At 36.7% G+C, this 27,999-nt stretch overlaps 1 protein-coding gene across 2 annotated transcripts in view; it reads left to right on the forward strand.

Annotated features, from left to right (window-relative positions):
• Positions 1-27,999, forward strand: part of LOC127420559 (PH-interacting protein-like) — a 59,698-nt gene that overhangs the window by 22,984 nt on the left and 8,715 nt on the right. Inside the window, exons 12-37 of one of the 2 annotated variants that reach the window (XM_051662932.1) lie at positions 1,242-1,282; positions 4,195-4,293; positions 5,486-5,642; positions 5,964-6,098; positions 6,395-6,523; positions 6,779-7,004; positions 7,167-7,286; positions 11,878-12,061; positions 12,276-12,381; positions 12,822-12,953; positions 14,135-14,229; positions 14,357-14,570; positions 14,928-15,041; positions 15,164-15,271; positions 17,810-17,934; positions 18,036-18,118; positions 18,238-18,349; positions 18,679-18,740; positions 19,244-19,399; positions 19,502-19,622; positions 22,635-22,760; positions 22,879-22,951; positions 23,098-23,160; positions 24,175-24,330; positions 24,432-24,584; positions 25,013-25,200. In XM_051662932.1, coding sequence (XP_051518892.1) covers positions 1,242-1,282; positions 4,195-4,293; positions 5,486-5,642; positions 5,964-6,098; positions 6,395-6,523; positions 6,779-7,004; positions 7,167-7,286; positions 11,878-12,061; positions 12,276-12,381; positions 12,822-12,953; positions 14,135-14,229; positions 14,357-14,570; positions 14,928-15,041; positions 15,164-15,271; positions 17,810-17,934; positions 18,036-18,118; positions 18,238-18,349; positions 18,679-18,740; positions 19,244-19,399; positions 19,502-19,622; positions 22,635-22,760; positions 22,879-22,951; positions 23,098-23,160; positions 24,175-24,330; positions 24,432-24,584; positions 25,013-25,200 — 3,278 coding nt within the window. The remainder of the gene's footprint in view (positions 1-1,241; positions 1,283-4,194; positions 4,294-5,485; positions 5,643-5,963; positions 6,099-6,394; positions 6,524-6,778; positions 7,005-7,166; positions 7,287-11,877; positions 12,062-12,275; positions 12,382-12,821; positions 12,954-14,134; positions 14,230-14,356; positions 14,571-14,927; positions 15,042-15,163; positions 15,272-17,809; positions 17,935-18,035; positions 18,119-18,237; positions 18,350-18,678; positions 18,741-19,243; positions 19,400-19,501; positions 19,623-22,634; positions 22,761-22,878; positions 22,952-23,097; positions 23,161-24,174; positions 24,331-24,431; positions 24,585-25,012; positions 25,201-27,999) is intronic. The other variant, XM_051662933.1, reaches the window with a different exon arrangement.

Genomic DNA, 27,999 nt, shown 5'->3' on the forward strand with positions numbered 1-27,999 from the left:
TTTGTACTTTGGGTAAATAAATTCTGAAACGTACAATCAATGTATTGGTAGCATCTAAAAAGGAAACCCTATTACATATGTACAACTTTAGAGACATACAAATCTTTGTAACCCTTTACAATAAGGTTCCATTCATTAACATTAGTAAATGCATTAGGTGTCATGAACAAACAATTAACAATTTATTTTTACAGCATTTATTAATCTTTCTTAATGTTAGTTAATAAAAATACAATTGTCCATTGTTAGTTCATAGTGCATTAACTAATGTAAACTAATAAAAATTTTAATTTTAAAAATGTGTTAGTAAATGTTGAAATTAACATTAACCATGATTAATAAATGCTGTAAAAGTATTGTTCATTGTTAGTTCATGTTAACTAATGTTGTTAACTAATGTTAACAAATGGAACCTTATTGTAAATTGTTACCCAAATCTTTGACATTGATCAGAGCTAAAAAGGCTGGAAAGTTTGTGAGGCTACAGGCATAGGAGTTACTTAGACGCAGTCTCATTGCGGGTCTCTCATTTAGCAGTAATTATGAAGAGATTTGTCAGAGAAACACCTTTTTAATGGCAAATTTATTTCTAAAGTCATTTGCACTCAAACAATTTTAATGTAATTATCATCAAAGCTCAGCAAGTATGAAATGTAAGTAAAACACTGTTTATGTCACGGTGAAACTTTAACATGCATTTCACTTATTTACTGTATGTGTTTGATATCACATTAGTTCTGACCAGTCTTTAGAAATCACACAGAATATAATGAAAATGTGTTAACTGCATTAAATAAATGTGGTGGCATTAAACATATTGAATCAATATGAGTTATTATAAATACAATTAAATTAACCTATAAATTCCATGAATTCAATATTCTACAAACCTTAAAGGATTCATTATTTTTGTACATAAAGTTGTTCATAATTAAAAGGGTCTACATATAAGGTGCTGTCAATAAGTTAATATTGTATGTTTCAGTGCCTATCCAATAGTACAAAAATATATGTGTGCTGTTAAGTGAATACATATAAATACTAAAGAGATCACATTGTTGCAAAGTTTTAAAAACCTTTTGTTTTTTATTCTGTGGAGAAAATGAGATTCACAAGTGTGTATATATTGATGTTTTCTGTTAAAGGATCTCATTTTTATTCTCTTTACTGGCTTTCCAATTTTAGTAAATGTTTTTTAGGTTCTCCTCATGTTTTTTCATGACTTCATCTTTTTTCCTCAGGATAAAGTCGACAGCATCCAGTTCTCCCATGGTGGAGATAGGTGAGCATGTGTTAGAGGGTGTGTGTGTATGAGTCTGTGTATTTTTTAGTGCTAGGTTTGTTGGATTAATGGAACTTGGGGCTTCATATAATTATAATGAGCTGATGTTGTCAGCAGAAAATAGACCTTGATCCCATAAGTGAACACAAACATGCAGATGCCTACAATACACATTTAAAGACATTATACCAGAATCCTGATGCATGAAATCCCTTTCTACTTAGACAAGAGGCACATGGCAGTTCCACAGAACACACATAAATGAGCTTGCATTGACTGAATAAAGAGCTGGTCTATATTCAGTCAACGCAAGCTCATTTATGTTCCTCAGTGCTCTACTCTAATGAGCAAATGTTTCAGTATTGGGGGAAGGGGAGAGATAGAGAGTGTTTGAGACAGGAGAAGAGGGAGAAGAGCAATAAGATGGAGAAGTCAGTAACAGGTCCCCAAGGAATTCAAGAGATGCATGAACAGATGCTTTTTACCAGAGGCGATGGTATTCAGTATTATACATATAAGAAGTAAAGAAATGTCTCCAATCAATAGAACCTTAGATTGGTGATCAATAGAGTATACTGTCATAAAGAAAAAAGAAAAAAAACTTCCACAATGAGTAGATAACAGATTTTACCTGACAGTGTAATATTGTCATTGATAAAGACTTGCACAAATAAATAAAGCTATATCACAGAGCTCTCTTAATTTAATCAGTCTTAAAAAAAAAAGGATCTATCTTGCTTGGTCTAACCTTTACAAATTACGGTAACACTTTACTATAAGGTTAGGTATCATAAACTAACAAGTAAGTAATGTTAGTGTACATAACTTTTATGTTAAAATGTATAGATTGCTTTTTAAGGATTGTTCATTTTTTGTTCATGCTGACTAATGTAGTTAACTGAAGTGTAAAGTGTTACCAAAATGAATTTTGATGGTGTAACCCAGGGTTACTCAACTTTGGAAAGCTCAGGGGCCACAAAGCAGGACTCCTAAAGCCTTGAGGGCTGCACTGTTAATTTTAATAATTCATATATATAAGATTTATTGATTAATTTTATAGTAAGACTTTTATAGTGATTATTAATTTTTAAAGTATAAAATATACATTAGGGGTGTAACAGTTACATTTTCTAATGGTTTAGTTTTACATTTTTCAAAGAGCCACTTTCTACTACATTCATTGCAATAAAGAAAACCGACATGATCCGTTCTTACAAAAATGAACCATAGTTTTACTACAGTTATATTGCATTCATTTAATAATTATGGTTTTACTATTGTAGTATTGTAGTAATCATGGCTGTAGTAGCCATGGTTAATTTTGCGGTTACTATGGTTTAACTACAAAAACAATGTTTAAAATTTTCCCACAGAACTGTCAAAGACATTGTCAACCAATAGACAAAGAGTGTTCAGCATCACACAAACCTGAGATACATTCAAAAACAAGAGATATATTTCCTGTCTCAATGCCATTATTGCAGGATAAACTATTATATTTTCTGTTATTACTGATGATCGTGATGATCATGCACATATGGTCTGCTGTTCAAATGGGGTTGACATAGATTTGCACTGTAATAAGTGACTCTCGAGCACACGCATGTTTGAATGACAGAACACATGAATGCGCAGCTGGGCACATACTGAATGCCGCTTTCATGTAACATCAGCTATACTCAAATATTCTTTGTTGTTTAATTCATTCGTTACTTTATTGGCAGTTTTTTTCCGCGCTCTAACTGTTCTGCGATTCAGGGATACAGAAAATTACCATAAATATTCTTGAAAATGGGTACCTCGCAAATCATACATTTGATACTGATAAATATATTTTTGATGATGTCAACATAACGCTGGCCGCATGTTGAGTAGCACTGGTGTAACCTAATCTAGTCATGTTAAATAATATTTTTAATATGCATAAAACTTGTTAATTTAGATGTTACCACATGAAGCAGATTTTTTAGGTTACCTGTACATTATCTTTTTGCAGTGTAGGTTCACAGAAAATTACACCCAGTTACACCAACCTCACTACTACAAAGTAACACACATTAATACTATCTCACTGATTTATAGAGTAATATACATACACATTAAAACAATCTCAGTTAAAATAATAATGTTTTGTCAGGTGGTGCGTGTGCACTCCAAGACACATTCAGTGCAGTTCTGCACTGAAAAGGGAGACAGAAAATGCATGTTTCATGGCAATTTATTCCATTATTTAGATGGCAGTATGTGATTGGAATTTTAGGTGCACAATAATCACAGCTCGATTGATCGCAATTGGATCAAATAATTACTGCAGGCCTAACTAAATTTAATGATAAAAACATATGATAAGACCCTTTTAATTTAACCTCTCTGCTTTATGCACTTTTAAAATTGGTAACCTGCAGTTGTTAACCGAAGGAGCTATTTTATCTAATCCTTAAAATTTGTTTTATTGGTGTAACCTAATGTATTCAGGTTGATTCAGAAATCTTTTTTAGGTTAACTTTTTTTTCAGTCTAAACAAGCACTACACAGCACTAAAACACAGCACTAAAACAGCCACATTCAGTACACTGGGTAAAAAACAAACTCCATTATTTATTTAACTTGTCACAATATTTTTTGTCATTTCTACACAATTTTATTAGTTTTTCCTTCCTCCTTCAATAAGTAAATTTAAACTGGTTGAAAAAGTGCAATGAATTTATCACTTTGGTACCACTTAAGATTTTTATTTAAAACATATGGCAGCAATGAACAGATAAGTTCATTAGCCAGCAATACATTTAAATAGTGGGTTGATGTTTTTATACAGTGTACCTCTGTCTTATACATTCCTTTTACTTAAGCTCCTGAGTGTGATTATGACATTTTCAAACACAAACCTAAGTACATAAAATGTGTATGTGTAGGTTTGTGAGTGGCAGTAGAGATGGCACAGCGCGGATATGGCAGCTGCAGCAACAAGATTGGCGGAGCATACTGCTGGACATGGCCACTAAACTACCCGGGTATGAAAAAAAAGACAATTCACAGCGTTTAATAGTGTGGCTCAATTAATTTTGCATTAATGTTAGATTTTGATTACTAAAGAATTGATCATTAGCAACATAATTACGTTGGAGTCTCATAGGGTAAAATGATCCTGACCACACAGGAGCCACTGAAGTGCACCACTGTATAGCTAATAATAGAATCACCAATAGATTCAATTTGGTAAGCTGTTTTTTTTAAGCTTCAGAAAATAAAGCCAATTCAAAATCATAACCAAACAAAGTTAGTGAATTGTATTTCTTCACTGCACAAAAACTGCACTTTGCATCTAGCATTTCTAGTTGGCTTAATAAAAGTTCTGTACATCTTTAAAAAATAAATAAATTGGAGGTGGAACAGCAGTGTAATGTTTACATTTATCCATTTGCTAGACACTTTTGTCCAAAGAAACTTGCATTCAAGATTTTATCAGTATTTGTGTTACTTGGGAATCACACTTATGACCTTGATGTTGCTAGTTCCATGCTTTACCAGTTGAGTGTCAGGAACATTGTATCACTGTAATATCACCTTATTAGATTCATCATGTGCACTACTGCTCAGCAAATATAGATTGACTCAGCACAGTATTTATGTATGTTGAACTGAATGTAACCTTAGTAGTTAAATGGCAAAAATCGTATGATTGATAAAACCTATTTTCCTATTTTTCTTATTTCCCATTGAACTATTTTCATACGTTATATTGTGCCAACATTTCTATCTGAACATTATTATTACTATTATTTATTTTACATGATTTATTATTATTTTTTTCTTAAATGGCAGAGTTTAGATGGAATTCACCTTTACCTGGGATTGTTCCATTCAAACTGAAACTTCACTCAGATTTTGTTTTTGTAGTGTCATAACATATTATATTCAGTGAAAAAAGGTTTGTTCTGTAGTAGTGGTCAGTATTGTGGTCAGAAAGAAAATATTAAGAGTAAATAGAATCTAGAGAGAGAAGATGAAGAACAAATAACTGATAACAAAAGTTATTGAAAGACTGGCTAGTTTTTTCAAGTCTGTTATAGATTTGTTGTGTCTTTCCCCCTCCTGTGTTGCTCTTTAAAAGTACGCCAGCTGCAAAAAAAAAAAGATAGAAATGTCACTCTTTATTTACACAAACATACTCTCTTTCTGTCCTTCTTTATCTGTGTCATACAGCAAGTACAACCCTCCACCTTTAGAGGACAAAGTTACAAAACTGAAGGTCACCATGGTGGCCTGGGATTGCCATGACAACACAGTCATCACCGCTGCCAACAACCTGACACTGAAAGTATGGAACTCCTACACAGGGCACCTCATTCATGTATTAATGGTAAGCGCGTGCAGATCTCACTAGAACGAATGAAAGGAGGCAGTAACAGATGCATTATGTTGTCATCATGGCTAGTGTTGTCACAATTCCAAAATTGCAGTGAAATTTGATGATTCTCGATACTAATTTTTATACCACGAATACACTGAACGCTCCTTTATTTAAAAAGTTAAATATTAGTATAAATATTAACATATTAGACATAATACATGAATACAAAAGTAATCCAGCCAAGTGTAGTGAGTGGTGCCGAAGTGCCAGTATTTTTGACATCCCTAATCATGACTATTTGTGATCATGTGGGTATGTGTGCCCTAACAGGGGCATGAGGATGAGGTGTTTGTGTTGGAGCCACATCCATTTGATTCCAGAGTGCTCTTCTCTGCTGGGCATGATGGTAATGCAGTTGTCTGGGATCTGGCGAGAGGAGTCAAAATACGTTCTTACTTCAACATGGTAAACTAACCAGCTACTCTTTTTGTCACACCATATCACAGGTTTTACAAAAACAAATCTATGCAAAACTGTCTACCCCATGACATTAACATTTCTATGCCCCCATATCTTTCTTGCATCTTTGTACTTGTCAAGAGGCTCTTTGTAATTGCTTTATGTTTGATTTCCTGTGTTTGTTTTAGTAGGCCCAGGCTTTACTGAAATGTGTTACTGTAGTTGCCTCTGTTATTGATTAATTGGTGTTTAATGTGCCTCACATACTTCCTCTCTCTACATTGTTGTGTGTGTGTGTGTAGATTGAGGGTCAGGGCCACGGCGCAGTGTTTGACTGTAAGTGTTCTCCAGACGGGCAAAACTTTGCTTGCACGGACTCGCATGGTCACCTGCTTATCTTCGGCTTTGGGTCTAGCAGCAGATATGACAAGGTACTAATAGCCTATGTTTGTTCTCACGTGAAAATAATCAGTTGATAATTTACAAGCAAACAATACATTAAATGAAAAAGTGGATGCTAGAAGAGACCAGTCAAATGATGGCATTTATCGGTAGACCCAATATAAAAGAACCCATAACAGATTAAGTAGAAAAGTGTGAATATCTTTAAAATTGTTCAATTCTATCCTTTATTTTTTTAGTCTGTATTTTTTAGTTCTAAATATATTTATTGATCTGTTCTCCAGATAGCTGATCAAATGTTCTTCCACACTGATTATCGGCCGCTGATCCGTGATGCCCATAACTTTGTGCTGGACGAACAGACACAGCAGGCTCCTCATCTCATGCCCCCACCATTCCTGGTGGACGTGGATGGGAACCCTCACCCCCCACGTTACCAGCGACTAGTTCCTGGTAGAGAGAACTGCAGGGAGGAACAGCTCATTCCACAGATGGGCCTCACATCTTCAGGTAAGAACACACAATTAAACAGACAGTTTCTCTTTGTTCCCTTTTTGTGTTTTTATCACTTACATTAATAACTGCCCTTTACACTCACAACTTTCACAAACACACACATAAAATCTGTCACTGAACACAGATAAAGTGTTTAAATGTCATTTTTTCTCTCAGGGCTGAATCAGGTGGTTAGTCAGCAGGCTGCAGAAGGCTCTAGTCCTCTTGATAGTATGATCCAGAGACTACAGCAAGAGCAGGACCATAGACTGGGGTCTGACACCAGAGCCAATAGAGGTAATGCACATTCAGAAAGTGTTCTACATAGGAAGTATTGTTTTCCAGTTCTATAAAATGCCACAAGTACCTCAGGTTATCACAGTATGAAAATGTCAGTAGTTGATAGGAAAACCAGTGTAATTTCACGGTTCTTGTCTAATGTTAGCGCACCCAACCAAAAAATTCTTCAATTAAATTAAATGTAACTGTATTAAAAAAAGAAAGAAATCAAGGGCCTGTGTAGCGCAGCAAGTAAAGACGCTGACTACCACACCTGGAGTTGCAAGTTTGAATCCAGGGCGTGCTGAGTGATTCCAGTCAGGCTTCCTAAGCAACCAATTGGCCCGGTTGCTAGGGTGGGTAGAGTCACGTTGGGTTAACCTCCTCATGGTCACTGTAATTTGGTTCTCGCTCTCAGTGGGGCACATGGTGAGTTGTGCGTGGATGTGCGGAGAATAGCCTGAAGCTTCCACACGCTCTAGGTCTCCGCAGTAACGCGCTCAACAAGCCACTTGTTAAGATGCGCAGATTGACGGTCTCAGACATCGAGGCAACTGAGATTTGTCCTCCGCCACTGGATTGAGGCGAGTCACTATGCCACCACGAGGACTTAGAGGGCATTGGGAATTGGGAAAATTGGGGAGAAAAGTGGGGGGTGGTGGGGGAGTTGATAGCGAAACATCCAGAGGACAAGTGGGAAATCCCAAAGGGAACAGAGAACAGATACCGAGATCCTCTGCACTACACACATCCTCGACATTCCCGTCTTGGCTGTTGGCTCTTCGAGTGGAGACTCCAATCACCTACTCGTCTTTGCATTGCAGCGTGATCAACTGAACACCTCCCTCACTGATCAGCGACATCGGCCTCTAATGTGTAAAGGCAATGCATGGTCCAGACATTCTCACATGCTTCCATTGCCTCGTTCAATTCAACATTCGCCCCTACGCCGCAAACACTCCAAACTCATCTCGTTTCAACGAGCTCCTTGATCTTCTCCATTTTCCTCCTTTTCTCTCCGCTGATCTTAACAATCTGCCACCTTTTATCCTCTTCCACTCTTGCGGTCTCCGCATGAAGATAATTAAAGACAGGTGTTGGTAATTGTGCGAGTGCGATTATCAGCACTGCCACACATGATACAACATTCAAGACCATGCAAAAATATACTTTTAAAGTTAAAGAGGTCATATCATGAGGAATCAAATTTTCCTTGATATTTTGACAAAAGGGGTCTTTGTATTATAAAAACATACTGTAAGTTTCAGAACTCAAATCTTCCTCTCCAGTCCAAAAAGAACATTTATTGTTTACACTCCGACTTGTTTTGAAATCGGCTGCATTGTGACGTCTCAGTGCAGTGTCATTTAAATAGCTTTGCCTCCACAACATACGCTATCGTCATGGCTAAGGTACTCCAACACTAAAAGTTGTACTATTATTAGTTATTAATATGTAGTTTGCCTTTAACCAATGATTAAGGATCCCAGCGTTAGGAATGAGTGGCTTACATTTATTTAAATTAAGTTCCTGAACGACTATACATTGACTCGGCAAATTTTACTATGGATTCTTTTGAGAACCGATATGGTTTTGCAAAGAAACATATTTTGAAAGATGGAGCAGTGCTAGCTATACTGGAAATGACATTAATGCCGTTGAGTAAAAATTTAAATTCTGTTTCATCTGTGTTTGTTTGATATGTAGGGATGGTATAGTCAGCTGTTTTTATCGCAAAATAAACCATGACCAGGACTCAAACGCAGAGTGTATCGCACTTCTTACACGGTTGCTTACCAAATAAATACATAATTATTCACAAAATATTGATTTGCGATTAAATTATTTTATGACCCGTGAAATCAAAATTAAAGTTTTGCTGCTTTTAGTCCATATCTGTTTGCTTTAAGGTCATCTATATGCTAGTGTACTTATAAACATTAACAAAATTTGTTTTTTTAGAAGATATAAGCATTTAAAATCTGCAGTCTCTCTCTTCTGGGTAAAAAGACACGATTGTGAGCATTTCTGCACATGCAAGATTGGTGCCTGAACAGTGTTTGATAGATGCAGGTGGCTTTGTCTTATGGAAAACAAGCTTCCAAACACAAGAGAAAAGGTGCAATTTACCCCCTTAGTGTACAGAGCTAATTATCTAAATTCATTCGACACTGACAATGCTGAACTGTCACAACTAAATTCACACAGGAAGTAAAAAGCTGTGAAATAATGGCAGAAGGCATGAATAAAACATGATCTTGCTTCAGTGTATAATTAAACATTATATATAACTTGGGACTGTGTGACATTGTTCACGTTTTTCACCGTAATAATTACTAGAAAAAGGTTTCCAAACTTCTCTTCTAATTGACAGATTTGTCCAATTCTGAGAAGCATCCATAAAGTGATAGTTCAGCATTTAATTAATATTATATCATCATTTCCCTGCCCTCATGTTCTTCCAACCCTGTGAAATTTTCTGTATTCTGTGGAATAAAAAGATGTTAGACAGAATGTTAGAGACTGACAGTCTCAGTCACCATTCCCTTTCAAAATATGGAGGGGGTAAAAAAAACATGCAGTGAAAGTAAATGATGCTTATAGGAACAATTTTTCCAAAATTGAAAATTCCTGCTTCATTTACTCACCCTTATGCCATCCCAGATGTTTTTTTTTTTTCCTTCTGCTGAACACAAAGATTTTTTAGAAGAATTTCTCAGCTCTGTTAGTTTATACTAGAATGGAAGGGAATGGGTACCAAAACTTTGAAGCTTAGAAAGCACGTAAAGGTAGCATTAAATGAATTCAAATGACACAGGTTCAGTCTATGTCTTCAGAATAGATATAAGTGTGGGTGAGAAACAGATCAATATTTAAATCCTTTTTTACTATTAAATCTCCACTTTCACATTCTTCTTCTTGTGTTTTTGGTGATTCAATTCTTTGTGCATATCGCCACCTACTGGGCAGGGAGGAGAATTAATAGTAAAAAAAAAAAGGACTTTATATATTATAAAGTTATATATATTTATCTGTTTCTCACCCACACCTATCATATTGCTTCCAAAAATCACTGGAGTCATATGAATTACTTTTATGCTGCCTCTATTTGCTTTTTGGAGCTTCAAAGTTCTGGTAACCATTCACTTGCATTGTATGGACCAACAGAGCTGAAATATTCTTCTAAAAATCTTAATTTGTGTTCTGCAGAAGAAAGAAAGTCATACACATCTGGGATGTCATGAGGGTGAGAAAATAAGAGCAGAGCATTTTAATTTTTTGGTGAACTAACCCTTTAATTTGATGCATGGAAGAAATAAGTCACATGGGTTTGGAACAACATGGTGGTGAATGATGACAATTTCCATTAATAACAATAATATTAATATTATTATTATTATAATTTTTTTATTATTCATTCTGTAATGCATGTTAAGTGTGTATCATGTGTTGGAATATAGGAGAGTAAACATCCAATACGTTATATGTGAAAGTAACTAGTTACTACTTGAGCATTATTTTTATTGGATACTTTCTTACTCTTATTCGAGTAATTTATAACATTATTACTTTTACTTCTACTTGAGTAATTATTTTTTTTAAAGTAGTAAAAGTAGTAATTGTACTTTTACTTGAGTAAAGTTTTTGGCTACTCTACCCAGCTCTGTTCGCAGGGCACTTTGAAGGGCTTAGTGCATAGGGATGATCACTTCTGATCACACAACTCGACTTCCTGGCAGACTGATAAAATGTCCTGTGTGCGCCTACTAGCGGAAGTTCCGTCGTACCAGCTATTCCAGATTTGAGTTGATTGAGAAAGCATTTTTCAGTTTTGTGTGCTATGTGGATCAGATGTAGAGCATGGACTGTGGGCTGTCCGTTGACATGCCGTCTGAGGCTGAGACTAGAACGCTAGAGAGAGGGTGGAAAAAAGGTTATGTAATACTACATCATCAATTTTTTGCAAATTTTATATGTGAACCTCAAGGAAAATAATAAACAAAAACACATGACAACATGACCTCTTTAAATACTAATATAAATACTAACAAATTGAATTTAAAGAATGGAAAGTAGCCTATAAGTATTCTCAATTATTTAAACATTTCCTTTTTAAGTAAATATTCCAGTAAACATTCAGATATAAAAATAAAAAATAAATAAATGCAATGGCTATTAATTGTGAAATATTATTAGTTATTATATATATATATATATATATATATATATATATATATATATATATATCAGTGAATGTTTAAATATAGATTTCCAGACCTGGAAAAGTTATGGAAATTAGTTAAATCTTCTTAGTCATGAAAAGACATGGACATTTCTATAGTGAATAAATGTTTTTCTTATGCTGTATATTTCATTGGCTTGAAATTGCTCTATGTGAGTTGGATATTTTGAAAATTATTTTTAAAAACCCTTATCCAGTAATATGAACTGTTCATTGGTCAAAATGTGAAATTCATTGGTCAAATTGTGTGGGAAACCTGTATATTGTATTATATTATAATACTTGACAAATTCACATACGCTTAATTTGTAATTGGTTATGAAACAGTATGCACGTGGCATGTCTGATTTGTGTATATGTGTGTAGGATCCGTCAGTTCCCCCACAGAGGTCACTTCTCCTCCTAACGTGGGGCTGAGGCGGAGCGGACAGATTGAAGGTGTTCGGCAGATGCACAGTAATGCGCCACGCAGTCAAATCGCCACAGAGAGAGACCTGGTGGCCTGGAGCCGACGGGTCCTTGTACCTGAACTATCACCAGCCATAGCCTGGTAAAATACACACCCAAATGTTGATTATCTCTCTGGCCCACAGGATAATACATATACACATTTTACACCTTGATACACACAGGTTCTTATTAATACCTGCCACTTAGGCAGAAACTTCATGGTTTCAGGCTGACTTACTATTGTTTCTTGCAATGTAATGCTGTTTAGTCCAGTGTTGTTGCTCACACTCCTATGTGTCTGTTTGTGAATGCAGTAAGCAGGAAATGTGGCGTACAGCTAAAGGAGAGGAGGAGATCAACATCTACAGATCAGAAAGGAGGAGACGCAGTATACACAGCCAGTACCACAGAGAAAACCGGGTAACACACAGACTAACACAGAATCTAAATCAGTTCTTTTACTTTTGTGGTAGTCATTAGGTTTAAATCTTTTTAAAAAGTCTTATAAAAAAGGGGATGTATATTTAAAGTGCAGCATACCTCTGACCTGTATTGATTAACAATGTAATAATTAACAAGATTTCCATAATTTCAAGAGAATGTAGTAGAGTTGTGTTATTGTATACTTCCACAATGCAGTTTAGCTCTTAATCTCTTTGTCAGGGAAATGTATGTATTATTTTAAATTCCCACCATGCATTAAAATATGTCCATTCTGCCTTAGTCTATAGCTGCTTGAACAAACAAATGAACATTTATGCATGCATATACATGCACACATACAACACAACAGCATACACTGCCAAACTTTGAATTTACTTTGAAAGTTTGTGTACTGAAATGTGCATTTCTTATATCAGCACGCTATAGAAAGTGTAGTGGAGGAGGGGCGGCGTCACCAGGGCAACCAGCACAACTACCATACACGTTTGGCAGTGGAGGAGACGAGTCGGCAGAGTGAACCCAATGAGGAAGAGCACAGCGCCTCTGAGGTACTGAATGAGGATGGTGTGTCCCTTCAAGGCGGGGGGCACTTTCATATGTAGCTGTGGTAGTTTTTTATCACCATTGTGTCTGAAGAGTTAGTGTTCCATCTATAGTGTTAAAATCTCTGTTAGGAGTGTTAGTAACCCATTTGTCGAGTACATTTTGCATCCATAGCATGAGTGTTCCATTATAAGTGTCATCTATAGTGTGAATGTGAATACTGTCAACTGCAGTATAAAAACAATAAGTGGAACAATGCATCTCAATGAACCTCTTAACACTGAGCCAGAAATATTGTACTGCGATCGACTGTTGTTTTTGCTCTGAGGTCATGTTGATATTTATTTGTTGCCAAGCAATTCATTGTTTATACTTAGTTTATACTTTCGCTTGTTTAGTTGCATTGGATGGTGTGAACATGTCTGTAACTTTTGCAGGGTTAAAGAACTTCCTCCTAAGTAAGGCAATCATAGGTTGATTTCCTTTAACTGTAAACACTGTCTCTTAGGGCTGTCAATTAAGCAGAGAAACTAAATTTGAATTTTTACCTTAAATATTTTCAAAATAAAATCAGCCGATTCTTAAACTGACAGTGTTTCCTTAGTCCACAAGAGGGCGCAATAAATACATAAACCATACAGCACCATTGTATTATTGCAAAGAACATTCCTGGCTGTTAAAAAAGGCCTCCACCAACTGTAAGAGGCTGTTCACACCGAATTAATTTTGAATCTTAATTTGACAGCCCTATTGTCTCTTTGCCGTTATAAAAATTGCTGTTTGCTTTAGGTAACACATCCACCCCGACACAGCAATATAACCTCGACGAATGCCTTGAGTTGGGGGTTAGACTATATGTTTGTTCAATCAACAGCAGACAGGGGAGTGTTCAAAAAGGTGTTTTCCAATTCTGTTTGGTGATTCAAGTGGTCCAGAAATTACACACTTTAGCTTTAAAGGTGCAGTGTGTAACTGCAGAATTGCAATCTGTTTATTTATTTCAGCACCCCGACATGGCAACATTGGCAAAACCAATTGCATGAGGTTGCTTGAGCCACAAAGATTATTTTTGTAATTCCGTTGGGTGCCGCTAGTAGTGCAGAAAGTACACATGACATACAGCATCTGTTCTCTGAATTATGTTAAAAGTGTGCAGTTATCCTCAGTGTCACTGATTGGTTTTTAGGGAGAGGCAGACGTAAGACCTCCAGAGAGCAGAGAATCATCAGATGAGGAGAGAGAGGACAAAGAACCCTGGCCTGATGATAACAGCAGCTCCAGGTAAATGTTCATTACACTCAACCAGATATAAAAAAAAGTGCTGTATATCTGACTCACTCCTAATATACATTCTTTAAGCATTTCCACATATATGCTGAGTCTCACATTTGGGTGCATACATCCACAGTGATTACTCTAGCGATTACTCAGACTGGATGGCAGATGCTGGCATAAACCTAGAACCACCCAAGAAGACCATTGTGAAGCAAAAGAAGAAGAATGCCAGCAGTTCGGAAGAAGATGGAGAGAAGAAAAAAGAGTCCAAGAAGGAGAGGAGGAAAGAAAAGCAAGACAAAGAAGGAGCACTACCAAAGAAAAAGAAGCCAAAGGAGAAACGGAAGGTCAGTGGTCCTTATGATGCATATCAAATTTTAAGCAAACTTTGAACCCAGTTACCTGTTTACTGTAAAGTTCTTTCAATATGTTTTTTTAATATCATAAATAAACAATACTTGGATACAAGTTTCATGCTTTATTGACACTAATATTAGCCAGTTAACATGTTATGCTCATGATGGAGTGATATCTTGGCAATCTTGGAGTGAGAAAAAACACAATGCTCTGACCTTTAAAAAAAAAAACGCAACTCCGTTCCCTGCTCTGCACCGCTCACATACTTTGTTCTAGATTTGTGCTTTATTACTACTCTGTTTTAAAATTGAGTCAGAGCTTGGCTTATAATTCGTGTTTGTGTTCAGAGGATACCTGAAATCCAGAACCAAGGTTTGACATTAGAGGAATGGTTACCATCTCCCTGGATTACTGACACCATGCCACGGAGATGCCCCTTCACCCCACAGATGGGCGATGAGGTAAAAAAAAAAAAATGTTTAAGCACAATGTAATATTACATTTTAAAATGTAACATTTTTATTCCTGTAGTGTGGAATAAGAAGCATGCTAATATTAAACTGCTTGTTGTGTGTGTGAAAAGGTATATTATTTCCGTCAAGGCCATGAAGCATATGTGGAGATGGCCAAGAAAAACAAGATCTTCAGCATAAATCCTAAAAAACAGCCCTGGCACAAGTTGGAGCTCAGGGTAAGGCTGATCTTCAATCAAAATGTTGTCCTTTTTCTTTGCTGTGATTTTGTGTTATATTGTTTTTCAAAAAGAGGATCATATCACTTGTAACAGGACTGATGTAGCCTACACAGCAAAACATTTTATAATAATATTATAATTTCATAGTCAGTAATATTGTCGTTTTCCAGTAAATATCTAAACATCCTTTAAACAAGATACAATTACTTGAAGCAAAATTGTGTAAGATAAGAAGACTTGTTTTTACAGAATATATATTGAAAAAAGTTTATTTTTCTTACACCATTGGCAAATATATTTTTAAGCATTAATCGCATAAAATTTGGTTAGATTTGTAAGTTGCTTATAAAAAACAATGGGGTTAGAAAAATTTACTTGGTAACACTTTATTTTGATGGTCCCAAATAGATATTTAACTGACTATAAGTGACTTATCAACTGGCTTGATATAGCTAGTAAACAGTGTTTCAACAAACATTCAGTAGACTTTCAGTAGCATGTATATAGATCTCTATTAATGACCTACTTACATTATTGTTGAGAACATCAGTTCATTAAAAGGTCATTAATAAAGATCTATATACAGGCTACTGAAAGTCTACTGAATGTTTGCTGAAACACTGTTTACTAGCTATAGCAAGTCAGTCGATAAGCTATTATTTTGCTGCTGTTATACAGGCTATTGATAGTCTACTGAATGTTTGTTGAAACACTGTTTACTAGCTATAACAAGTCAGTTGATAAATGTAAGTAGGTCATTAATAGAGATCTATATACAGGTTACTGAAAGTCTACTGAATGTTTGTTGAAACACTGTTTACTAGCTATATCAAGCCAGTTGATAAGTCACTTATAGCCAGTTAAATATCTATTTGGGACCATCAAAATAAAGTGTTACCATTTACTTTATTTCAGATGTACTCTCTGACAACAAGTCTTAATTTGTGAGACGAACTGTCGACAAAAAGGTCTATTCACACCGAGACTGAAGCGAATAAAATGAAAAACTATTTCACCCTTGTACAGTAGGCGGCGCAGTTCTACAAGCATTTATTCTGGTGCATGGATCTTTAAGCATTCAGCTGTCAATGCATGAGATTAATATATTTATCTTAGCTAAGGTATTTATTTACCTAATTTGGCATAACCATTTCATTCTTTTCTTTCCATGTTTTTGATGCATTATGAGGGATATAGAATTTTTTTTGTGCGAGTGAAGTGAGTAAAGAGCGCTGTTGCATTCGTCCCATGTCTTCTGTCTTCATATTTATGCACATATTTTGCTACGAGTATATTCTACACTAACTCTTGAACCCAGCTTCTCTTTTTTTATGCCTGGATATTATAACACAAGGTACAGTGATATAACTACATGTGGAAAAATGTACATTAAATAAAATGAGTGTAGCATAAAATTTTATGCATAACATTAAAAAATTATATAAAAGAAGACACAGCCTCATGGTCTTTTCTTTATTTAATTATTGCATATTTGTATTGGACTCAGGGTTTCCTGTGTGTGGTGAGAAAAAGAGCACCGTTACAGGAATACTTTATGTGTTGTTTTATCCTTGCAATAAAAATAGCTGTAAGGTTCGGCAATTCGTTTGTCTACACTCATAGTAAATTATTACATGTAAAGAGTCTTTTTATATTTTACTATGAGCTTTGTCCAAACGAATTGCTGAACTTCACTGCTATTTTTAATGCCAGAAAAATTCAACAGGCACAGTAATATACATTTTAAATAATGTACATAAAGACAAAACACCAGGTACTGTATAAAATAAAATATGTATCAGCAAGAATACATCTTTCTTACAAGAAGAAAAAATTTGTTTACAGCTTCTATATTATTTATTTACTGTATATTTGTATTGAATTCAGAGTAAAAGAGCACAGCACCTGTGTTTGCCAGTTGATTAGCACCACCAACGAGCTGGATTGTGCAGCAGCAGCGACCAAAAGATCTTATCTCATTGGTCAGTCAGTTTTCATCACAGTTAAATCGGACTACTCTCTGTAAAAAAAAACCTTCGGCTTGTCAGTGGACGATTAGTCGGACCCAGTTTTAATAGCACCATGAAAATCCATTGTTTCTATTCAAAAGCTAGTTTGGAATGTACATTTGCACCGTAAATTCGGTCTTGGTGTGAATAGGCCTTTATACTGTATCTTATGCAGTTTTGCTTCTCAAGTTGTTTAGATGTTTTTTTCTGGGAAAGTACTGATTAAGAATATATATATATATATATATATATATATATATATATATATATATATATATATATATATATATATTAAGTTAAAGTTCTGGGCTTGTAACCCAAAGGTTGGAGGTTCAAAACCCAGCCAGTGTTGATCCGAGAATTATCGTCATTGTGCCCATGAGCAAGGGACTTAATCCCAGATTGCTTCAGGACAACTGTCCTTATAATAAATGTATTTATTGGATTAAGTGTCTTGCTCAAAGTCACAGTGGTGATAGTTCAATGAATCGGCCCTTCATAAAGAACATAATTTGTGTGTCTACAGGAGCAGGAACTATTGAAGATTGTGGGCATTAAGTATGAGGTTGGCTTGCCTACTCTGTGCTGTCTGAAGCTGGCCTTCCTGGACCCAGACACTGGCAAACTGACGGGTGGCTCTTTCTCTATGAAGTAAGTGGAGTCAGCATGAGACACTATGACGTATTCATGACGATCTTCACTCATTTGCTTTCAACCTGCAACTCACAACAATACATATTTTGTTGTCTTAGGTACCACGACATGCCTGATGTCATCGACTTCCTAGTACTTCGGCAACAGTTCGATAATGCAAGACAACGGAACTGGATGATAGGTTAGTTTGTGAATTTTTTTGTGTATGAGTGTATTGCCTTCTTTTTACTGTTTGTCCTGATACAGAGTTGATGAGTGTGTGTAATTGTGCCTGTTTGGAAATATATTTTGTTATGTCAGGTGATCGTTTCCGCACGGTGATAGATGACGCCTGGTGGTTTGGTACGATTGAGAGTCAGGAGCCTTACCAAGCTGAATATCCAGACTCTCTATTCCAGTGTTACAACGTCTGGTCAGTTCTCAAGTGTCAATGACACAGTTTTACAGTGTTACGGAGTAGTTAAATGATTATTATACAGCATCCATGCTTGTTGGTTCAATATCAACCTCTAATGTAGGTTTTAATTAAGGTTTCTCAACTTCATTAATAAATATTGAATTTAATAACCCCCAGTGCTACAATTGCGCCATCATAATTGTTAATTAAACATATACATGGAGGCTTGGCAATGAATCTTTATGTGTATGAGATGACTGTCTTTTGAGCTCATTGTAGTGTTTATCATTCTTTGGGTTAATAGTAAATGATATGTTGACTTGTGTGTTTGTGTGTGAATGCAGCTGGGATAATGGAGACTCGGAAAAGATGAGCCCATGGGATATGGAGGAGATTCCCAATGAGGGTATGACTCTCTCACTCTCTCATCTTTAAAGAAAGAAAACAAAATCATATGCAACAAAAATGTATAAATTAAGCTCTTTTTCCATCATTTACTGGTGCTCTTTTTCTGAACAGTCTTTACTAATAGTGAAAATAAGAACAGAATGAAACAGTCATGACAGGTCAAATTAGCTAAATGCATTAAATGTTTTAAATTAAACAAAGTTTGATTAATTTTATAAATTAACATGCTAATTTTGGCAGCTCTAATAAACACAGGTTATCTACATAAGAACATGTCAAGCTATACAAATACAGCTCTGATTTCATTTAGGCGAAACACAGAAACATGGTAGTTGTCGTGGAAACCATCAGACTGAGAGTGTCAACTGTTCTGAAGATCAGCTGGCATTGTTTTAATAACCAATAGTGAGATAGTATGTGATTTTGTCTCTCTCTCTCTGTGTGTGTGTATGTGTGTGTGTGTGTGTGTGTGTATGTGTGTGTGTGTGTGTGTGTGTGTAGCAGTGTTTCCTGATGAGTTAGGCATGAGCGTGCCTCTAACTGAAGAAGAGCAGAAGGCATTATTGTACAAGCCTCTAGAAGGAGAGTGGGGCTCATGCACACGTGACGAAGAGTGTGATCGTATCATCAGGGGCATTGACCAGCTTTGTACTTTGGGTATGATATTATACAGTACATTACTTACATCAACCCATCAATATAATGTTAGTGCAGACTTGATGGTTTACTTCTCACAAACATTCACTCTGTCTCCTCCAGATGTGGCTGTGCCATTTGCGCTGCCAGTGGACTTGCAAGCATATCCAACATACTGCACTGTGGTTGCTTATGTCACAGATCTGAGTACCATACGTCACAGACTAGAGAACCGTTTCTATAGGTCAGCAGACACACCCAAACATTATACCAGGGCATCAATGTGTATTTTCTTTGCATACAGTATATGTATAAACAGTCTGTTCATATACACTGATCAGCCACAACATTAAAACCACCTGCCTAATATTGTGTAGGTCCCCCTTGTGCTGCCAAAACAGCGCCAACCCGCATCTCAGAATAGCCTTCTGAGATGCTATTCTTCTCACCACAATTGTACAGAGCAGTTATCTGAGTTACCGTAGACTTTGTCAGTTCAAGCCAGTCTGGCCATTCTCTGTTGACCTCTCTCATCAACAAGGCATTTCTGTCCACTGAACTGCCGCTCACTGGATGTTTTTGTTTTGGCACCATTCTGAGTAAATTCTAGAGACTGTTGTGTGTGAAAATCCCAGGAGATCAGCAGTTAAAGAAATACACAAACTAGCCCGTCCGGCACCAGAATCAGCTTTATTGCCAGTTATGTTTACACATACAAGGAATTTGTCTTGGTGACAGGAGCTTCCAGTGCACAACAATACAATACATATACACATATATAAAAATATATATATATATACACAGTGCATCTGGAAAGTATTCACAGCGCTTCACTTTTTCCACATTTTGTTATGTTACAGCCTTATTCCAAAATGGATTAAATTCATTATTTTCCTCAAAATTCTACAAACAATACCCTATAATGACAACGTCAAAGAAGTTTGTTTGAAATCTTTGCAAATTTATTAAAAATAAAAAATGAAAAAGAATCACATGTACATAAGTATTCACAGCCTTTGCCATGACACTCAAAATTGAGCTCAGGTGCATCCTGTTTCCACTGATCATCCTTGAGATGTTTCTACAACTTGATTGGAGTCCACCTGTGGTAAATTCAGTTGATTGGACATGATTTGGAAAGGCACACACCTGTCTATATAAGGTCCCACAGTTAACAGTGCATGTCAGAGCACAAACCAAGCCATGAAGTCCAAGGAATTGTCTGTAGACCTCCGAGACAGGATTGCATCGAGGCACAGATCTGGGGAAGGGTACAGCATTGAAGGTCCCAATGTGCACAGTGGCCTCCATCATCCGTAAATGGAAGAAGTTTGGAACCACCAGGACTTTTCCTAGAGCTGATCGCCTGGCCAAACTGAGTGATCGGGGGAGAAGGGCCTTAGTCAGGGAGGTGACCAAGAACCTGATGGTCACTCTGACAGAGCTCCAGCATTTCTCTGTGGAGAGAGGAGGACCTTCCAGAAGAACAACCATCTCTGCAGCACTCCACTAATCAGGCCTGTATGGTAGAGTGGCCAGACGGAAGCCACTCCTCCATAAAAGGCACATGACAGCCCGCCTGGAGTTTGCCAAAAGGCACCTGAAGGACTCTCAGACCATGAGAAACAAAGATTGAACTCTTTGGCCTGAATGGCAAGCGTCATGTCTGGAGGAAACCAGGCACCGCTCATCACCTGGCCAATACCATCCTTACTGTGAAGCATGGTGGTGGCAGCATCATGCTGTGGGGATGTTTTTCAGCGGAAGGAACTGGGAGACTAGTCAGGATTGAGGGAAAGATGAATGCAGCAATGTACAGAGACATCCTTGATGAAAACCTGCTCCAGAGCGCTCTGGACCTCAGACTGGGGCGAAGGTTCATCTTCCAACAGGACAACGACCCTAAGCACACAGCCAAGATAACAAAGGAGTGGCTACGGGACAACTCTGTGAATGTCCTTGAGTGGCCCAGACTTGAACCCGATTGAACATCTCTGGAGAGATCTGAAAATGGCTGTGCACCGACGCTCCCCATCTAACCTGGTGGATCTTGAGAGGTCCTGCAAAGAAGAATGGGAGACACTGCCCAAAAATAGGTGTGCCAAGCTTGTAGCATCATACTCCAAAAGACTTGAGGCTGTAATTGGTGCCAAAGGTGCTTCAACAAAGTATTGAGCAAAGGCTGTGAATACTTATGTACATGTGTTTTTTTTTATTTTTATAAATTTGCAAAGATTTCAAACAAACTTCTTTCACGTTGTCATTATGGGGTATTGTTTGTAGAATTTTGAGGAAAATAATGAATTTAATCCATTTTGGAATAAGGTTGTAACATAACAAAATGTGGAAAAAGTGAAGTGCTGTGAATACTTTTCGGATGCACTATATATATATATATATAGAAAGATATGCAGTGCAAATACAAATCTGTTATATACAGTGCAAGGGAATGTAATGGCAGAAGAGGTAGGATGTGTTGGATAAATATATATAAGACTAAACTGTGTATTGTACATTAATTATTGCTCAGTGGGGAAGTTTTAACTGTTCATGAGATGGATAGCCTGAGGGAAAAAACTGTTCCTGTGCCTGACGGTTCTGGTGCTCAGAGCTCTGTGGCGTCGGCCAGAAGGCAACAGTTCAAAAAGATAGTGGGCAGGGTGAGTGGGGTCCAGAGTGATTTTTCCAGCCTTTTTCCTCACTCTGGAAGTGTACAGTTCTTGAAGGGTGGGCAGGGGGCAACCAATAATCCTCTCAGCAGTCCGAACTGTCACCACCAACAAACATCCATGCCTTGATCTAATCAGCCAATCGTGTGGCAGCAGTGCAGTGCATAAAATCATGAAGATATAGGTCAGGAGCTTCAGTTTATGTTCACATCAATCATCAGAATGGGGAAAAATGTGATCTCAGCGATTTGGAGCATGGCATGATTGTTGGTGCCAGACGTGCTGGTTTGAGTATTTCTGTAACTGCTGATCTCCTGGGATTTTCACACACAACAGTCTCTAGAATTTACTCCGAATGGTGCCAAAACATGGTAGTTGTCGTGGAAACCATCAGACTGAGAGTGTCAATTGTTCTGAAGATCAGCTGCCATTGTTTTAATAACCAATAGTGAGATAGTATGTGATTTTGTCTCTCTCTCTCTCTGTGTGTGTGTGTGTAGCAGTGTCAGGTTTTAATGTTGTGGCTGATCGGTGTATGATCAAGATCATGTGTTTATATCTGGTCTTTGCTGGTGGTCTGTTGTCAGGCGAATGTCGTCATTGATGTGGGAGATACGCTACATCGAACACAATGCTCAAACCTTTAATGAACCAGGCGCATTCATTGTCACAACTGCCAAATTTGTATCTGACCTCATGCTGCAATTTATCAAGTAAGTCTGGAGTGTCTAAAGATCACAAAAAAAAACTGTTTACATGGGATACATTGGTTTTTATGTGTGGAACCATGCATGAGACTAATGTTTAAATACTTTTCTCTATGTTGTTCAGGGACCAAAGTTGTACAGATATTTTCCCATTATATAACAGTATGAAGAAAGCAGCTTTCTCAGATTCAAGTGATGTAAGTGTCATTGATACACACCCAAACACAGACATACAATCATAAACGCACTATTTGTTAGATTATGAAGTAGATGTATATCCTTACACAGTGTTATTTAGCAGTGCTTGATATACCTTGATTGACACTTTTTTATGGCAACTCAGGATGAGGATGAAGAAGAGGATGAGGAGCATGAAGCACCTTGTACATCTACCCGCAATAAGAAGGTATGACTTTAACTGGCAGTATACCCTACAGTAGGTTTTAAAAGGACAGTTCACTCAAAATTGAACATTATGTTATTTACTCACCCTCATGTTGTTCCAAACCCGAATGACTTTCTTCTATGGAACACAAAAGGAGATGTAAGGCAGAATGTTATTCATGAATGTTGTTCCAAACCCGTATGACTTCCTTTCTTCCATAGAAGAAGTCACCATTTACTTTCATTGCATCTTTTCCCATACAGTGAAAGTGAATGTTGATTGATCGTGTTTGGAACAACATTTATGAATTTTCATTTTTAGTTGAATTATCCCTTTGACCACAGGTTATCCAGTCCCATTTGGATAGAACTAAATACAGGTTTAAATGGTTTTCAATATCTCTTGTGATCCGATCACTCAAAACGACAAGTGTTTTTAAACTACGATGTAGGTACAGCTTTAAAAGAAAACACCCGTCTAATCGCAAAATTATGCATTACTGTGCAAACGTTTTGGCACTTGTGAAAAATGTTGCATAGTGAGGGGGCCATGCCATTTGTTGCAGCACTCCCTGTTCTTCTATTCTATTTTATTTGCAAAAGGAATGTTTAGGAGTCTAAAAATGTATATTTCCTATTTACACACTAAAGCTGAAGATCTACAGTAAATAACCATCTTAAGACAAATGTTTTTGTGAAACATCTTAAGTGCCTAAGACTTTTGCACATTACTGTACATTCACAAGGCTTCACATAACATTTTCAGTATGTCACAAATCATGCAGTGATGTATGTATAAAATCAGAGACTGTCCCTAATCCAATCACAAATGATCACGAGAGACACATTTGTAAACAGCATCTGTCTTGGCTTCCCACTTGTGATTGGATCATCCCAGATGGATGTTAATACAAAGTGTAAACAGGCCCAGAGACATCAGGTTTGATTATGCATGCAAAATTGTTTCTGGTAATGTCATAAGGATGTATCAAAGTCTAACAGCATCATATCTGGCTAATGGAGAGTTTTGTTTCAGGGCCGGCAGCAACAGCCCATCTTGAGGAGTCTGCGCAGTAAACCGTCGTCAGACCCCGAGGCCTGGAAGGGGCACTGCAGAGGGCTGCTGAAGCTCATCTTTCAATGTGAAGATTCAGAGCCTTTCAGACAACCTGTGGATCTGGAGGAGTATCCGGTAATTCACAGACACATAAAGAAAGTAGCTCAGTATGATGAAAACATGTAGATCAAGTTGATAACATGTTGCGATTAATATTCGTAAAATACCTCTTTCAGGACTACCTGGACATTGTGGACACTCCTATGGACTTTGGTACTGTCTTGAACCGCCTGTTAGCAGGAGAGTATGACACTCCCATGGATCTTTGTAAAGATGTACGACTAATCTTCAGCAACTCCAAAGCCTACACACCCAGCAAAAAGTCAAGGGTACGAGATCATGTCTGTTTTGTTGTTATGCTTTAATTTGACATCTGTTTAAGGGATAGTTCAACCAAAAATGAAGATTCTGTATTCATTTATTCATCCTCATGTCATTCAAAATCCGTTTGACTTTCTTTGTTCCAAGGGACACAAAATGAGATTTTTTTAGCCTCAGTCACCATTGACTTTAATTGCATCTTTTTTCCATGCAATGAAAGTAAATGGTGACTGAGGCTGTCATTCTGCCTAACATCTTCTGTTCCAAAAAATAAAGTCATACAGATTTTGAACGACATAAAATTTAGTAAATAGGATGAACTAATAGCAGTTATGTTGCATTGTAATCTACATTGTCAAATGAGTTTATCTAGCTTATTTATCATTGTTTGTTTTTGTTTGCTTTTATGTTTGTGTGTGTGTGCATGTGTACACAGATCTATAGCATGAGTCTACGATTGTCCGCTCTGTTTGAAGAGCATATCAGTTCGATCCTGACTGATTTTAAAGCTGCTCAAAGTCTGCACAGTGAGCGATTCACTCGACAGCGCCTGCACACGGAACGCTTGACCAGACAGTCTGTGAAGAGGAGGAGGAGCTCTTCCCCTTCAAGCACCGCCTCTAGGTACAGAGAGCATATCATTGTTCATTGCAGTGTATTATGCTATAGGTCACTGTTCCTGACCTTTGCATGTGATCTTTTTAGTGCCGTCAGTCGATTATTTTTTTAAAATTGTGATTAATTGCATAATTTTTCGTAGTTAATCATGATAAATCGCAGATTTTGAAAGTCCTTAAATTTGACTCTAAATATACTTATTTTACTGTCAAAATGTATTTATTTCCTTCTCAGGAAAGAAAACAATATGTAACAATATAATGCCTTATTAACATTTTCCAAACAAGTAAAGATAGAAACGCAATAAAATAGCACCAGTTCAAGTAACATTAAACATTTCCCAAAGTCTAATTGGGAGGTTGACTAATTTAAATAACTAGTCCCCACATAGGTTGCATAGTCATTGCAGTGGGCATTAAATCTCCAAACGCTCATCCTTCACAACATTAATCAGCCGGCAGACTGTTTGGCTATCCTCTTTGTTACAGTAATCGTGAAGCTGCGTTCATGATTTGTGTCAGAGCATCAGTGCCAGCATCAATCGCCACTTTGAACTCCACATGAAAAGCACTTGCAGACAAAAACGTCTCATTTGGTGTGCTTCTGTGGTAATTAAAATGCGCCTTACTTGGTCTGAAAAATACTTGATTTTCCACCTAGGCTTTTTTGTACATAGAATATAAGAAATTATAATCAATATAAGAGCTCCTTTCACCATCACTTTATCACAGACACTGAATCATTGCACTTCCAACCAGTGTTTATGCTTACGCAATTAAGAAAAATTACCACGTTAAACTTTTTTAATTAAATTGCATGCATTAATACGTTAGTTTTGACAGCTCTAGATCTTTTTTTAAATGAGTAACACATGCACATTCCCAAAAACCTACCCTTTCGCAGTGGAAACAACATTGCTAAGACCTTAGATATCAGACTCTAGAAATAGTGTGTGCGTCATTCTCACAAAAAAGTACCATCATTTTATTTGAAAGGGTTACTGCTGAACTTTCCCAAAGGCCCAAAGAACCCAGTTCTTTCAATGAAAGCAAAAATCTTAAAAATATTTTTTTTTAGATAGAATTATTATTTTTTTTAAATATATATATAACCCATTAAAATGCAATGGTAATAAATGTGGACATGCAAATTGGCTAATATTCAGATGAAAAACAAACATTTAAAGGCATATTTCTCCCAAAACTGCAAATTCTGCCATCAACTCACCCTCGTGTCATCTCAGATGTGTATGACTTTCTTTCTTCTGCTGAACACAAGCAAAGATTTTTAGAAGAATATCTCAGCTCTGTAGGTCCTTTCAATGCAAGTGAATGGTGGCCAGAACTTTAAAGGTCCAAAAAGCATATAAAGGCAGCATAAAAGTAATCCACATGACTCCAGTGGTTAAATCCATGCTTTTATATGCTTTTTGGACCTTCAAATTTCTGGCCACCATTCACTTGCATTGTATGGACCTACAGAGCTGAGATATTCTTCTAAAAATCTTCATTTATGTTCAGCATAACTAAAAAAGTTATACAAATCTGGGTTAGCATGAGAGTGAGTAAATGATGAAAAAATTTAGATTTTTGGGTGAATTGTCCCTTTAAAAATAAAATTAATGTTGAAGTTTCTTTAGCATTACATTAAACAAAGTTTAGTCAAATAATGTGCCTAAGTTCAGTATTTTGTTAATTACACTACCGGTCAAAAGTTTTGAAATGCTTGACTGAAATGTTTCCCATGATCTTAAAAATCTTTTGATCTGAAGGCGTATGCTTAAATGTTTGAAATTAGTTTTGTAGACAAAAATATAATTGTGCCACCATATTAATTTATTTCATTATAAAACTAAAATTTAATTAAAAAAAAAAAGTTTTTGAAATTGATGACTTGGACCAAATAATAAAGAAAAGCAGCCAATAAATGCCCAGCATAGATGGGAACTCTGTTTAAAAAGCATCCCAGGGTGATACCTCAAGAAGTTGGTTGAGAAAATGTCAAGAGTACATGTCTGCAAAATCTAGGTAAAGGGTGACTACATTGAAGGTGCTAAAATATAACACAGTTTTGATTTATTTTGGATTTTGTTTAGTCACAACATAATTCCCATAGTTCCATTTATGTTATTCCATAGTTTTGATGACTTTACTATTATTCTAAAATGTGAAAAAAAAAAATTATAATAAAGAATAAGTGTTTCAAAACTTTTGACCGGTAGTGTATATCAGTAGCAAGTCATGATGACACACATTGAGAGTCTCAATCAATAAAAAATGTTGATAGGAGAATAAAGTGATTCGATAGTTGCCAAATATGGAGGGGTAGGCCTGTCGTGATTATTAAATAACCGTCTGATCGCGGGTATTTGATCTAACTACGCTTATTTGAGACAACTGCGATTTTTGGGCATTCTAATTCTAATCACATTTTAATGCTCAAATAAGGGAATTTTAATCTAATATACTGTATAAATGCCATGAACATGTTTGTGTGTCATTCAGTTGAACTCCGAGTCCGAGCGTCACTGAGCCGCACCACGGACGTCAACCAGCTCCTGTCCTGAAGAGCGCGTGAAGTGCCCTGATGCGCGCGCTGTCAGCAGAGGCTCACGCCAAAATCCCGCAAAAATATAAACAAACAAGTATAAACTTTGATAGTGAATGCAAAGCGCTCCGGTTTCACTTTAAACGATCATGTAATGGCAAATGTTCTTGGTTCATACACGCGGTGACACAGAGGAGACTCACGCTTACTCTATTTCTGTGGAGTGATAAAATGATGAAATGAAGGTTTTGCTTCATG

Source organism: Myxocyprinus asiaticus, chromosome 29 (genome assembly GCF_019703515.2).
Source record: "Myxocyprinus asiaticus isolate MX2 ecotype Aquarium Trade chromosome 29, UBuf_Myxa_2, whole genome shotgun sequence".
Taxonomy (NCBI): domain Eukaryota; kingdom Metazoa; phylum Chordata; class Actinopteri; order Cypriniformes; family Catostomidae; genus Myxocyprinus; species Myxocyprinus asiaticus.